Here is a 16002-nt window from a genome sequence, read left to right as displayed (position 1 = left end):
CTAAGCAAAACAAGAACTTTCAATTAGTTTTAAAAGTGGCAGTATGTTAATTAGCAGTCCAGACATGCAAAGAAATCACTGGAACAGCAGGAAAATATAATCTAGCTTTGTTTATGTTTTGAAGAAATTGAGGGAAAGATGAAAGTTCAAGATGCATGAGTGCTTTGGCATTAGTCACTGTCCGCTGAAACAACTGGTGTGCCGTAATAAAACTATTTAACTTGACTCTGACATTATAGTCATTTGCTAATACTATGACAATTATTACAATAATTAGTGCAAAATAGATTTTATTGAAATGAAACTTCTCCATTTGATAGGTAATGCAATTTTTAAAAATCAAACTGCTCCAGTTAAAGACTGTAATTCTCTAGTGAAAAGTAGCATTGATAGCTACTTATCTCTAGAATCCTATAGAATAATTCTACCATATTTGGAGCTTCTACTAAAAGTGTACAGGTAGGCAGCACTCCAGTACATCCACTTAAGAAGCAATGGCTGAGATAGATCTTTATTGTGAGGTTGACATAAAGAACTGAAACTAAAAGAAAAAGTTATTTACTGCGAAGGAGAAAATCATTGTAAATACGAACTATTGATTACATTGGAAGTTGAATCCATAATTACTATTTGAATGAACAATATTGATCAGCGATATCCAATAGTCACTGGGAGTCACCTTCATAAATATGAATCATTGATGGTACTAGATTGATCCGCATGATTAACTAGTATCAACAGTAACCCTTATATAGCATATATTTGACACATAGAAATTGTTCATTTGTATGTTGGCTTACACCATCTGTATGCAGATAAATGTTCAGACTAAATACAGAGAACATTACATACAACTTGCTCTTTACAAACTTGCATTAAGCTGCATGAGCAATCAACACAGCTGATGTTTATGAATGTCTTAGTGCAAATTTTAGATCAATAATGATGATTTTTGCCTTCTAAATAACTGCTACAGATTAAAATGTTAATTAAAATACCACATCAACAGTTTTAGTCTAAATGTAAGGCCTGCTGGCTATATTTTACAGAGTAATACAGTGAAACAAACCACTGGTATCAGCAAAAGTACATTCACAATTTTATAAAATCCATTTGCTGGTAAAGCATATTATCAGGTCCCCACATTCTGTAAAATGATGTATGGTGAAGGTCTTAAGCAGCAGTTTTAATTTTGTCCATTTAAGTACGTCAGTGTCTTGATCAGAAATATTTTCGGCCTGTTAAAATGATTGAATCCTTCAGTGTAAGTTTGCTGTCCACGTGGAATATTCCATCTTGGCACTTGAGCAATGATGTTGCTATGGCAAGGATTTGTTTATCTGGGAACTTTGAAATCATTTCCTTTTAGGTGAGATCTTTGAAGTCAAGTCCTGGGAGTGAAAGACTTTCTCCATTGAGGATGACTTGAAGTCTTTCTGACTGGCAGCCTCTTTACTCTGGCAGCCAGGTATCTCACCTAGGGGTCACCCTGTTCCTGATTTAGTGTCTTTGCTAAAATCTGACAATATGTAAACATGACAAGGAGAGAAAAAACAGAGCAAACAGTGGAGAATTGAAGACTTATAGAGACTTTGCCAGCTACTCCTGAAATAAAACATTCTTTGCTAGGGTGTCAGGTGGCAGCTGAGGATTCAGTTTGAACGGTCACCATAATGGTGCGCAACATTTGAATCATTAATGAGCTCAGCAGCAAAGTATCAAAATCAGCTTCACTCATAATTTTGCACTTGTTTATCCACACCAATTGTATCAGGTCAAGAAGTAAATTACATAATACTTTTCTGTTCACGTATAGCCCTTAACTGTTCTCTGCTTAAATTATTTGCATTGTGATTTTTGTTACACCAAATGTACTGGCTCCAAATCTTCAGAAAAGTCACCCGGAACTTATTTATCCTGAAGGCATATACTATGGGGTTTACAGCAGAGTTTGCATGGGTTAGAAAGATGGCAATGTACATCACAATAATTGGTTTGTCGCACGAAGGACAGAATAGTGTGATGCAGTTGATGATATGAAGAGGAAGCCAACATATTGCAAACAAAAGCAACACTAGAGCCAGCGACTTGGCAAGTTTCAATTCCTTTCCAAAGTACCTGCTTGGATCGGCATTGTTGATTGACACTGCCTTTTGATTTAGATGCTTTCGAATAAGATTAAATATTTCCACGTAGATGACAAAGATCAACACGAGAGGTGGCAGCACCCACCCGAAAAAGTTGAAGTAGACCATGTAGTCCATGCTGATTACTGTCTCAAACTGGCACACAATCATGTTGTTCACAAGACTCGAGTTTGCCCCATCTTGAGTAGCTTCAGTGTAATTGTTCCATCCGAACATCGGGATCATGCCAACAATTATAGATATAACCCAGCACAGGACAACGGCAGTCCCAGCTCTCTTCTGTGTAACTGTTCTCTTATAGCTGTAAGATGGAAGCAAAAACACCAGGTTAGATGACCAAATCCACACTTAAGCTCAATGTGACAATTTGCCTTCTGAGATGATGCCAGTTTATTTCTAAAAGAGCACACAATGCTTGGACAGCAATGTACAAAACCTTGACGGGAACGATGGGACATCAGTTCGTTCTCTAAATATAAGGAACTGTTTTTTTCATCAGATAGTTCCAATCAAAAGCAAATGCTTCTCAACAGGTAGGAGAAAAGAAGGTTGATTTACCCCATTTAACCTGGCAAAGGGACAAGTAATGATGAAACTCCTGGGAATAATTGCTGTGTAAATCCTAACTTTAATTCCCAACTGGTTTAACATTTATTTACCTATCGTAAATGGGAGCTAGATTTTAGCCACTGAGTTGGCATTTGAAAATCTCAAGCAATTGATAGAAAGTAATTTGTTTCTAATGGCGCCTTGCCGATGTACTGGAATCCTCTTCTGTACAGCTCTATTGATATACCTACACCACAATGCCAATCAGTAGATCATGAAGCCACCACTAACTTCATAGGTGATTAGGGTTGGGAAATAAATTGCAAATCAGTGCCCACATCCCTGAAAATAAAGTAACAAAAAAAAGTCATAGAATGGGCCACCATTTCCACATTGCAAAGGAAGGGCTTCAAACTCAGTGATGCTCTGTATGTAGTTAGAAGCGGAAGTCCTCCTGTCTCTTGGTGGGAAGAATAGGCTCTGAGGCAGGCCTGCCAATTCATCAAACATTTCAGTGTGTACACCCTTCAACATTCTCCTGTACACCACTCCACTGAAATCCTCAGAGCATCTCTAGGAAGGTGTGTGGCCCAGGGCAAAATCAAACTGTGTCATGCTCCCAGGGGCAAATGAAATTCTTCCCAAACACACTTCAGGGTCAGACTCTAAGTTAACTTTCATCAGCTCCTATGCATTTTCAGGACCTGCCTTCAGTCTTCCTGGTCCCTGTTTTATCTCCTTTCCACCTCTATAATTATTGCCTCTAGTACCACAGCCAGAAACCTGGGAGCCTGTCCCTCCCCCTCACATGTTGTTCTAGTTGTTGCACTTCTCTTTGTAAACCAAGCTCTCAAGAAGCAATATCCATGAGTGCAGATTACCCTTAGCACCCGCCTCTTGTCCATGATAACTATGCATCATGGCTGCCAAAGACGCAACTAATTCCCTGTTGAGTGCGCAGCAAACCCACAATGTGTTTTTGCAGTACTGTGTGTTGAAATCATTTTAAAAAGCAGGTCAGCACAAAGATGTGTTGCATGCCTTTATGGGAACATCATGCATTGCAATCGCTGCACCCAACACAGGACTAATCCTATTTCCACCACTGATTATTTAGCTTAGGCAAAACCATTCCATAATAACAACATCAATTTGATTAGTAACAAGAATTCCAAGAGTTAAATCCTGATCATCAATTTTGTGCAGCAAAATCTGTGCTTCAGCAAACACTGTTCACTGACTCAGACAGAACTGACATTTGCAATTGGCCATAATTCAGACAGACATTGTCAAACATAGAACACTTCAAAATACTTTATGGAATCTGTTTGCCTTTGCTAGCTCTACCTAATTTACTTCTACACTTTAACATCCAGCCATTCATCTGTCAGAGCAGAAACCCAAAAGTCTGAAACGATCTGCTGGTGCTAATGTCCAAGTAAAGCCTGTTATGGCCTATAGGAAAATAAGCACTGGCTTAGGCAAGGAATATCATGTTCACTGTCACAGACATAAATGAGTGCTGTTCTGTCGATTATTTCAGAAACAACACTTCAATGTTCAATGATAAGCATAAGTGAGCAAATCTGGAGCAGAAGCAGGAACATCTAATAATGAAAAGCCAATCCCGTGAAGTTACTACATAGTACTAAGTGTAAACAGCATGTTTTTGACAGTTTTCAGTTCTGCTCACTTCCATCAGTGCCCTTTCAAACATGTAGTCAGTCTTTGGAGCCCATGTCCTTCAGCAACTGTCTCCCAGTTGCCAGTGTCAGTATCCACCATCATTTCTCACTTGAAGGAGAAATCTAATGAAGAAATGGGTGCTCAGAAGGTCATGACCCAGTGGCCAGCTCACTCTACAGATGGTTGTTGGATTGTTATGATCTGCAATGTTCCCCAACCTGGCTCCAAACAGATTACCTCAGACTGTTCAAGTTCCTGCGTAAGGAAGGATAATCTGTCTCTCCTTTTTTATTCATCCAACCTCTCGGTTGATTGCGGCAGTGAGAGAGAAGAGCACACAGACACAGAGTTTATAGGCGGAGAGATTAAGGGCAGAGACATCAAAAGATCATACAACTGGTGTGAGTGATGTGTCAAATAATAAATCTCTGCAGGTGGCCAAGAGTGTTAGATGGTGTACTAAAGTGTCAACAGCTGAATAATGAGGCAGAGAGATAATTACAAAAACAAAAGTTCTTCTCGCATTGGAAACTTCTACTGCCTTCCAAAGATACACAAAGCCAATGCACCTGGAGGTGCAATTGTATCAAGCAATGGGACCCTGTGTGAGAACCTCTCTGGCTATGTTGAGGGCATCTTGAAACCCAAGGAGCCCCCAGCTTCTGTCACGACACTACAGATATCTTACAGAAACTCAGCACCCACAGACCAATCGAACCAGGAACATTTCTAGTCACAATGGATGTTTCAGCACTTTACATCAGCATCTCCCACAATGACTGCATTGCTGCAACAGCCTCAGTACTCTATACCAACAACTGCCAATTTCCAGAAGCCATCCTACAACTCATCCGCTTCATCCTCAGCCACTAGATTTTCATCCAGACACACAGAACAGCCATGGGGACCAAATTTGCTCCCCAATATGCCAACATTTTCTCGCACAAGTTCGAGCAAGACTTCTTTACTGTGTAGAATCTCTGACCAAAGCCATACACCAGATACCTTGACGACATTTTCTTTCTTTGGACTCATGGTGAGGAATCACTGAAACGACTACATAGCGATATCAGCAAGTTTCATCCCACCATCAGACTTACCATGGACTACTCTTTAGAATCAGTCCCATTCTTGGACACATGTATCTCCACCAAGGACGGACACCCGAGTACCTCACTGTGGGCATTTTGGCTAAGTTTGCAGATGATACAAAGATAGGTGGAGGGACAGGTAGAATTGAGGATGTGGGGAGGCTGCAGAAGGATTTGGAAAGGTTAGGAGAATGTGCAAAAGTAGTGGAAGATGGAGTACAACATGGGAAAGCGTGAGGTCATGCACTTTGGTGAGAAGAATAGAGGTATGGACTATTTTCTAAATGGGGAGAAAATTTAGAAGTCTGCAGTGCAAAGAGACTTGGAAGTTCTAGTCCAGGATTCTCTCAAGGTAAACTTGCAGATTGAGTCAGTAGTTAGGAAGGCAAATGCAACTTTGGCATTTGAGAGGACTTGAATATAAAAGCAGGGATGTACTTTTGAGGCTGTATAAGGCTCTGGTCAGGCCACATTTGGAGTATTGTACACAGTTTTGGGCCACATATCTCAGGAAAGATGTATTGGTCCTGGAGCGAGTTCAGAGCAGGTTCACGAGAATGGTCCCAGGAATGAAAAGCTTAACATATGAGGAATGTTTGAAGTCTCTGGGTCTATACTCAATGGAGTTTAGAAGGATGAGGGGAGATCTAATTGAAACTTACAGAATACTGAATGGCCTGGACAGAGTGGATGTTGGGAAGATATTTCCATTGGTCGGAGAGACTAGGACCCGAGGGCACAGCCTCAGAGTAAAGGGAAGACCATTTAGAATGGAGATAAAGGAGAAACTTCTTCAGCCAGAGAGTGGTGAATCTATGGAATTCACAGCCACAGAAGGCTGTGGAGGCCAGGTCATTGGGTATATTTAAGACAGTGATAGATAGGTTCTTGATTGTCAAGGGGATCAAGGATTATGGGGAGAAAGCGGGAGAATGAGGTTGAGAAACTTATCAGCCATGAATGGCGGAGCAGACTCAATGGACTGAATGGCCTACTTTCTGTTCCTATGTCTTATGGTCACTCTACTGCAAGCCCACGGATAACCTCACGATGCTGCACTTCTCTAGCTTCCACCCTAAACATGTTAAAGAAGCCATCCCCTATGGACAAGCCCTACGCATACACAGGATCTGCTCAGATGAGGAGGAACACGACAGACACCTAAAGATTTTGAAGAATGCCCTCATAAGAGCAGGATAAGAACTCAACTGATTGATCGTCAGTTCCGAGGTGCCACAGTGACAAACTGCAACAACCTTCTCCAAATACAGACACAGGATATGACCGATAGAGTACCCTTCATCATCTAGTACTTCCCTGGAGCAGAGAGACTACGCCATGTTCATTGCAGCCTTCAACAGGTCATCGATGAGGATGAGCATCTCACCGAGATCTTCCCTGCGCCTCCACTTCTCAGCTTTAAGCCTTAAAACAGACCATCATTCATAGCAAACCACCCAGCCTACAGAACAACATTGACCACAACACCACACAGCCCTGACATGGCAACTCTGTAAGATATGTCAGATCAAGAAAATGGATACTGCTATAACATGTGGGAACACCCCTCCCATATACATGGCAGATACTCATGTGACTTGACCAATGTTGTCTATTTCATACGCTGCAGGCGGGGATGCCCCGAGGCATGGTATATTGGCGAGACCATACAGACGCTACAACAAAGGATGAATGGACACTGTGCAACAATCGCCAGACAGGAATCTTCCCTCCCAGTCGGGGAACACTTCAGCGGTCAAGGACATTCAGCCTCCGATCTTCGGGTAAACGTCCTCCAGGGCGGACTTTGAGATGCAGAATCACCGAGCAGAAACTGACAGCCAAGTTCCGTACCCATGAAAACAGCCTCAACTGTGTTCTTGGGCTCATGTCACGCTACGTGACCCCACCACACTGTTCTGTATCTGTAAAACCTTCCTCACTGTCCTTTGTTGACACCATTACCTTGATAAATTGTTATGATCTTTCCACCTTAATTAGTTTGAACAGTTTTGAATTACTTATGACTTTGGTTAGACCCTCGGCATGTGACTCTTACACCTATCCTGTTATTCCAGTCATTTAGTTTGTCTCCAGCACCACCTTATTTTTAATTATTTGTAATTGTCTCTCTGCCTCACTTAATAGGATTATAGGTCATCCCTTCGCTGGTTATTCAGCTGTTGACACTTTATTCACACCGTCTAACACTCTTGTTCACCTGCAGAGACTTATTATCTGACATTTCACTCACATCAGATGTATGAACTTTTGATTTCTCTGCCCTTGATCTCTCTGCCTATAAGCTATGTGTCAGTGTGCTCTTCTCTCTCGCTTCACCTGATGAAGGGGCTGCGCTTTGAAAGCTTGTGATTTCAAATAAATCTGTTGGACTATAACCCGGTGTCATGTGACTTCTGACTTTGTCCACCCCAGTCCAACACCAGCACCTCCACATCAAAAGGAAGAAGGTTGTTGGTCAATCATCTTAGTCCTAGGACATTGCTCTAGGAGGTCCTCAGTGTGATGTTCCAGGGTCAACATCGTTAATTACCTTTTCCCCATCATAAGGTCTGAATGGGAATGTTCATTGATTGCACAATGCTTGGTACAATTCACAATGCCTCAGTTATTTTGCATATGCAGTAAAATCTAGCCAAGATTCAGGCTTAGATGATGAGTGGCAAGTAACTTTCCTGCAATAGAAGTATCAGGCAGTGACCATCACCAACAAGGGAGAATCTAAACTTCGCTGCTGAATGTTTAAAAGGTAATACCATCACTGAATCCCTCACAATCAACATTCTGCTAATTACCCTTAACAGACAGTGAACTGCATCAGCTATATAAAGACTGCACCTACAAGTATAGGTCAGATGTTGGGAATCCTTTAGTGAGCAACTCTTCTCCTAAATCCCCAAAGATTGACCCCATCTACAAAACCTAAATCAGGAATGTGATCAAACACTCCCCTATTGCCTGGAGGACTTAGTTTCAACAATATTCAAGGAGTTCAACAACATTCAGGACAAAGCAGCCCACTCAATTGGTATGCCATCCACCACCTTCAATTTTTACTCCTTCCACCATCAGCTCACAGTGGGGGAGGCAATGGCCTAGTGGTATTATCACTGGACTGTTAATCCAGAGACCCAGATAATGTTCTGGGGTCCCAGGTTCAAATCCCACCATGGCAGATGTGGAATTTCAATTCAATAAATATCTGGAATTAAGGTTCTAATGATGACCATAAATCCATTGCTGATTGTCAGGAAAAACCCATCTGGTTCACTAATGTCCTTTAGGGAAGGAAACTACCATCCTTACCTGGTCTGGCCTACATATGATTCCAGACCCACAGCAATGTGGTTGACTCTGAACTGCCCTCTGGGCAATAAATGCTGCCTAGCCAGTGATGGCCTCATCCAATGAATAAAGAATAAAGACATTGCACTGTATTTACCAGACACATTGCAGCAACACATCAAGGCTCCTTCAGCAATACATTTCAAACTTGTGATTTCTACCACTTCAGAGAACAAGGGCAGTAAATGCATGGGAACACCACCATTACTCTCCATTAATTTGACTTACAACAGCAGTTTTTCACCATTACTTCACTGTCATGAGATCAAAATCCTAGAACTCTTTCCCTTACACCACTACAATTGTAGTTGTCCCAGGTGTACTGCAACAGTTCAACAAGATAGCTCACCATCACCTTCCAGGAAATTTGGGCATGAGTGTTAAATGAGATTTATATCCGTGAACAATTCATCAAAACTAAGTTGTAAATATATTGAATAAAGGCTGCAAATGTAATATATGTACTTTTTTTTTTTTACATGGAATGCAAATTCAATGTATATATTTAAAAACATCTTCACCCATTTGTATTTAAATATATTAATGGGATAAGTTACATTTGTTGAATCAAAGTGACTTACAAAGGTATCACAATAGGGTTTGATATCGTTGCCTTTTCATTTCAGTATTATTTGATACCATACAATACTGATATATCCGCCCAGAGTCTGAACAACAGACATCATTCCCAAGGTCAGACAGACCAACTGAGAAAGATAAGCATAACGGGTAACTATTATTAGCAGGCTGAAAGATCAACCAACACTGGTCTCAAACACATAATTATAGCTATCATTTGACCAATGCTACAAAAGTGATTGAAATTCCATCTGTATAGAAATACTTCGTTACATCAATTGTCAACAACTCCATCTCCCATGACATCGTTAGCTAAGAAATTCTATAAGGTAGCATGGTGGCTCAGTGGTTAGCACTGCTGCCTCACAGCAGTCGGGACCCAGATTCCATTCCAGTCTCAGGTAAATGTCTGTGTGGGTTTTCTCTGGGTGTTCTGGTTTCCTACCATGGTCCAAGGATGGAGCAGGTTAGGTGGATTGGCCATGCTAAATTGCCCAGTGTGTCTCGGGTTGTGCAGGCTAGGTGAATTAGTCTTGAGGAAACTGCAAGATAGGAGGGTAAGTCTGGGTAGGATGCACTTCAGAGGGTTGGTGTGGACTCAATGGGCCAAATAGCCTGATTCCACAAGTCCCTGGTGTTTTGAGGCAGTGGCACTAACCACCGTGCCACCCTATCTAAACATAATTCCAGATTTAAAGTTAACAATTGACACGGTGTTCATTACATATACAGTACCTCCTGAACACATGTAGCCTTAAGCTAGAGATTCTATTTTCATTTTCAAGAAATTTGTTATCTCCACCAGTTCAACTTCTCCTGCCTCCCATTTTGATGCATATTCCTTTTGTTGACCCGTATAAACCTATTCTCTCAACTTGTAGCTTTTAGTCTTGGCCTCCTCATGCTCACTCATCCCCCTTGCACAAGTGGCCCCTTCTATTACTCTGTGCATCCAACTACTTTCCTCTCGCCTTGTAGCCCCCTTCTTCTCCCACCTTTAGGAATGTTTTACCCTTATTTAGCCTCTCCTTCTCTCCACTCCCATTCCTAACAACAGGCAGATCACCCCACCCTGACACAACCCTACGCTCCTGTGGCTGAGACTTAGAATCCATGAAGCCTGGACTTAGCTGATGATGATTCCAGTCATGCATTCACCACAGCCACTTTCCTTCCCTGCACAGGAATGTTCAAGTTTCTGCATAGCTAGGTGGTTGCACAGCTCAGAAGGAACATTGCTCACAACTGCAGCCAAGATTCTGGATATTGACCTGCATGATGGATTGTGCACAGTTACTGCTGAAGATTGAAGACAGGACGCCAGTGTGATTGTGGTATCACAAAATGAAACGATTCACCATGAGGGAGCTCACTGTCAGTTACAGGCTCACTCTGCTGCCTTCTCTCTGGAAAGGAAAACTACAATATATTTTCCTCTTTGTATATAGTGTGTTAGTCACCGCTTTATATAACAGTGGATGGAGAATTGAGAGATTATGGAGACGTCCCCTGTTTTGGAGTAGAAAGACGCTGACCAGAGTCTGTTCATGGTCATGGCCCTCTATACAATCATTAGCATTGCCTTGTTCGCCTGCTCTGAAGTTACAGTTTGGGCTCTAAGAGGCAGGAGACTTCAGTGAGCAACTCTTTCACGAAACAGAAGTGTCTAACTCAATGTTCCTTGCTGAGGTTGTGATAGGATTAGGGGCTGTTGTGGTACCTCTGAGCCAGAAGCGCTGGGTTCAAGTCTCAACTGCTCAAGAAGTATGTAATAACATCTCTGAACAGATTTATATATTAAAAAGCAAGGACATTGAGGTTGAAAAGCCAAAGCAGCATTGCATGCAATCAGGTATTACAAGCTGTTGCTCTACATTAAGCAACTTTTTTTTGCATGCTTCTGCAACACTAGGGATCAACTAAAATAATGTTTAGTGTAGTCTGCACCAAAAACATGCGGAGAAATGTTATTTTGGACACAAAACAGCTAAAAATATGACATAGCTGAGATAACTCTGCTGCCAATAGCTTTTAAAAAACACTGATTAAATGTTTGCAGGATGCCAAGCTCTCTACAAAATGTAATTTTACGTATCTGCATTTGATAGAATGAATATATAAATTACTGAGGGATTTGGATGACTGTATCTGTTAGAAATGGAACTATACCTGTTGTATGTTATAAAAATGGTCACAATGTATTTCCACACTTCATTTTTATTGCAATACTTCACACAACACATTCTCGTGATATAAATGTAATAGCTTGACATAGAAAGCATTATCATACCAAAGAATGGTTAAAATCTGTGTCTAGGTTGCAAATGAACTTGTGTGGTGGAAACAGCTGTTTCAAGAGCATTATGCAAATCTGTGCCAAGGGAAAGAATGATTGGAATGAACTCATTCTAAACAAATGGAATCTGCAATAAATCAAAGACACCCTCAACACTGAATGTTCTGTTCACACCACCTCTCTAAGTAAGATTGCAACAATTTTGTGGAGCTGTACTGATAGTTCCCTAGTTGTCTTTATACACCCAAGCATCAAACATCATTTGATGCACAATTGCATCAACATGGCCATACAGATATCATTGTTATCAATGCTGTACATTTAACATTACATCAGTATCTAATACAACAATGGATTACAGAAGATAATGATCATTGAAAAAGGACATTCAGCTTTATCGGTCAATGTTGGCTCATTGATAGATGGTAGCGGTTGTTGGAGGTGGGTCACCTTAACTCCAGGACATCTCTGCATGAGCTTCTCGGAGTAGTGCCCTTGGCCCAATCATCTTCAACTGCTTCATCTGTGCCAGTCAAGAAGGCACAACAATGCCTCTTCTTCATCAGGAAGCTTAGGAAATTCACAGCATGTCCGTAAGGACCCTCCCCAGTTGCACCATAGAAAGATCTTTATTTGGTGCATAATGGCTTGGCACATCAAAGTCTTTGTCCAGCACCGCAAGAAACTACATAAAGTTGTGTACACAGCCCAGACCATCTCGAAAGCCAACCTTCCATTTAAGGACTCCATCTATATTTCTCATTGCTGCAGGATGGTTACGAACAGCAAAGACCCCTCCCACCGCAGTAATACTCTCTTCTAATTTTTTCCGTCATGCAGAAGATTCAGAAGTTTGAGTGCACCTACCAACAGGTTCTTCCTTGCTGTTATCAGATTGAAATTACAGAGGTCCATTCAGCAATCTTTTGATCTTACTTTTGTGCCCCTCTTGTGCAGCCATAACCTTATATGCCTCGCTCTGTCTAAACACTCTATGATTGTATGTCCTTGTATGTTATGATCTGCCTGTACTGCTCACAAAACAAAAAATTTTTCACTGTACTTAGGCACATGCGACAACAATAAATCAAATCAATGCCCTCAATGATAAGGTCAGAAGTGGATTTTATAAATTGTTGTTCCTTCAGTGTTGCTGCGTACCTGGAACTCACTTGCTAACAGCATTGTGGATCTACCTGCAGAAAATGGACTGCAGTGATTCAAGAAAGCAGCTCACTACCACCTTCTCAGGGGCAACTAAGGATGGGAAATTATTGCTGGTCCAGCCAACGACCCCCACATTTCACAGGTGAACATAAAAATGTAACCCTGGTATTTATGCTCCACTCAAGGCTTCACCTATATTTCCTCATCAGAATAAATGACAACTCTTTAGTCTTTTCTCCCTCAAATATTGGTCTGGCCTTCCCTTAAACAGGTCTTTACTTTTCCTGTTCCCACGCTCTATGGTAGGGAGTTCCACATGCTCACCATTCTTTGGTTGCCTAATAGTATCCTATTGGATTTCTTGGTAATGATCTCAGATTGGTGGTCTCTAGTGAAACTTTTCACTGCAAATGGAGACATTGTGTATCCACGCCAAAAAAATCCTGCATAATTTGAAATACCTCGATTAGATCACCTCTCAGCCTTCTCTGTTTAAGAGAAAGCCAGCATATTGTCCTTTCCTGCTATATTAAACCTCACATTTGTCCTATGATCCTCATAAATCTTCTCTGTACCCTTTCCAGTGTCTCCATATCTTTTTATAATATGGTCACTAACTGCATGCAGCATTCTAAAAGTTATCTAACTAAGGTTCAATAAATATTTAACATAAACCTCCATGTTTTTTCAATTCTATTCATCTGGAAGTAAAGCTCATTACTTTGTTTGCTTTTTTCTGGGTTTGGTAACTTTAGCATTTGTACTCTGAACCCTCTGTTCCTTCACTTCACCTACACTTGCACCTTCCAAGTAATACATAACCTTTCCAGTATCCTTAGCAAGATGCACTACCTTACATTTATCGTTAAAATAAAAGCAAAGTATCCCACATCCTGGAGATCTGAGAGTAAAAACAGAAAGTGCTGGAAAAAACTCAGCAAGTCTAGCAGCATGTGGGGTGGGAGAAACCAGTGCTAATGTTTCAAATTCAATAAGACTCCTCTTCAAAATATTGTTTCCTAAGAGAGCAGACTTGTGTGGAGTATAAACTCCAATGTCAGAAAAATAATGTTTTCACATTTAGCATTGCCAATGATTTACCGTTCTGCAAGTTTATTAATGTTGCCTGTAATTTGTAGCAAGGCGGCATTCATGAGCCCCTCCCCAATTGGTGATGATGGGGTCACCCACAAATTTAGAAATTGCACTTTCGATTTAAAATAGCAAATGCAAATTGTAAGCAATAGTGACCCCAGCACTGACCTTAGTGACACACCACTCCACCAATCTGAATAACAACTTTATGTTCACTCTCTGCTTTGTGTTTCAAAGGTGGCTAGTATTCCATTTCTCTATTTGTCTCCTGGCTCTGCGTTCCCTGACCTCAGGCAATAATCTATTATGGGGCACCTTATAGAAGAACAGGTTATGAAAGAACAGGTTATTACTCATACTGCATTACCATGTGTTATCTCTTCAGAATCCGTTCTGATTAATTATTAATAGATCTTTATTTCCATACGTTTTCTATTCTCTACTTTTGTAAGGATTCTATTATTTTCCTACCAAATGTGTTAAGCTGACTGATCCATAATTCCCTTGACATATTCTTTCCTGCTGTAAAATACAATTACATTATTGATATGCTAAGCCTCTGGCACTTGTTTTTAAAAGACAGAATAATAATTGTGTAGAAATCTTCTGCTATTGTTTCCCTGGATCCTGTTCAAATTAGTAATAGGCGATTTGATGCATAACATGAAAAGTTAATAATTCATGCAATTATGAAAGGAATGAGAACATTTTGTAAAACCATTATTCAGGTTAATTCCAAAAGGAGCCCTCATTTATTGCAAAAACAATTCACACCCATCACAACTAATGCAAAGAACTGAATTTCTTTTTATCTAATTCTACATACAATTTGCAGTTAGAGTTTTTCACTGCAAGGCCTAATACATTTTCTCACCAAACGTATTTTATTAATTACTTACCCTGCCCCTCACGTCCAAATTCAACCCCAATTTACCATACACTGTTCCTAGAATAACTTGCTACTGCCAGGATATCCCAGAATTAACCAGGAATCAATTTCAATTTCCTGGACATGTCAGGCAAGAGGAAATTGGGGCCCAGCTTTGTGGACAAGTACCTGGAGGTCCTGCTGGACAAGGTGGTGCTGAAGTGGACAGCCTTTATCCCAGGACTGGCAGTGGAGGCCACAACATTGACCATGCCAACCTTGTCCAAGGTTGCTACCCTGGTTAAAGCAGTCTCAGCCATCCAAATGAATGTCTAGCAATGTACAAAAAGGGTCAATAACTTTCTCCACTCTGTCAGCTTAAGTGCCACCGTCTTCTCTCCAACACCTCACACTCACTCTACTTCTGCTGTTATACCCTCTTCTAACCAAGGCTCATGCTCTACCATTCTCATTATTGCCAGCATCATGGTCTCTTACTTGTTGTGACTCACCCCCAACTCCTGACATCACTAACACTGCGTGCACTCTGCACTACCTACTCCCTCTCTCCAGACACTTGCCCACCTCCACCAAAAGAAATAGTTATGTCACCCACTTTCATCTCCTATAATACCTTCCTGTCCATCATCCCAGGAGGAAAACAGTCCAGAATTGGTCAGGAAGTGTCAAGATGAATTATGAGCAACCTGAAATTCAGCTTGTTCGCCTTGTTCAGGATGTTCTTCACTCCCTGACTGCCTCAAGCCTGACTGAGACCACAAAGTCCCTGGACTGGTGTTGGAAGCTGCCCTTGACTTCCCCCTGAGCTGGGACCTCCTGATCAAAGCTATCAATGTCTTGGACTAGGGATGCATGTGGCCGACACCCATGGAGCATGCTTTGAGATATCAGTATCCGGAATCCAACAAGAGATCTTTTTGGTCAAGTGGTGAGTTGAAACCACCAGGTACCCGCTCCAATTTCCACATGCGGTGGTCAAGTTTTATGGATTTAGCCAGGTGAAAAGCTGAATATTAATGAGACAAGTCGGGCTACTAACAAGGCACTGAACAAGTAAATATTCTCCCTGATATAACAAGGTGTAGAGCTGGATGAACACAGCAGGCTGAGCAGGAAAGCTGACGTTTCGGGCTGAGA

At 41.2% G+C, this 16002-nt stretch overlaps 1 protein-coding gene across 1 annotated transcript in view; it reads right to left on the bottom strand.

Moving 5' to 3' along the window:
* Positions 1-316: 316 nt before the first annotated feature.
* Positions 317-16002, bottom strand: part of LOC109915435 (adenosine receptor A1) — a 74515-nt gene continuing 58829 nt past the window's right edge. The window contains exon 2 of the mRNA XM_020515059.2: positions 317-2448. Coding sequence (XP_020370648.1) covers positions 1788-2448 — 661 coding nt within the window. The 3' untranslated portion in view covers positions 317-1787. The remainder of the gene's footprint in view (positions 2449-16002) is intronic.

This window comes from Rhincodon typus, chromosome 25 (assembly GCF_021869965.1).
Source record: "Rhincodon typus isolate 14 chromosome 25, sRhiTyp1.1, whole genome shotgun sequence".
NCBI classification, from domain to species: domain Eukaryota; kingdom Metazoa; phylum Chordata; class Chondrichthyes; order Orectolobiformes; family Rhincodontidae; genus Rhincodon; species Rhincodon typus.
Note: the sequence above shows the minus strand (reverse complement) of the source record. Positions and strands in the feature narration are given on the sequence as shown.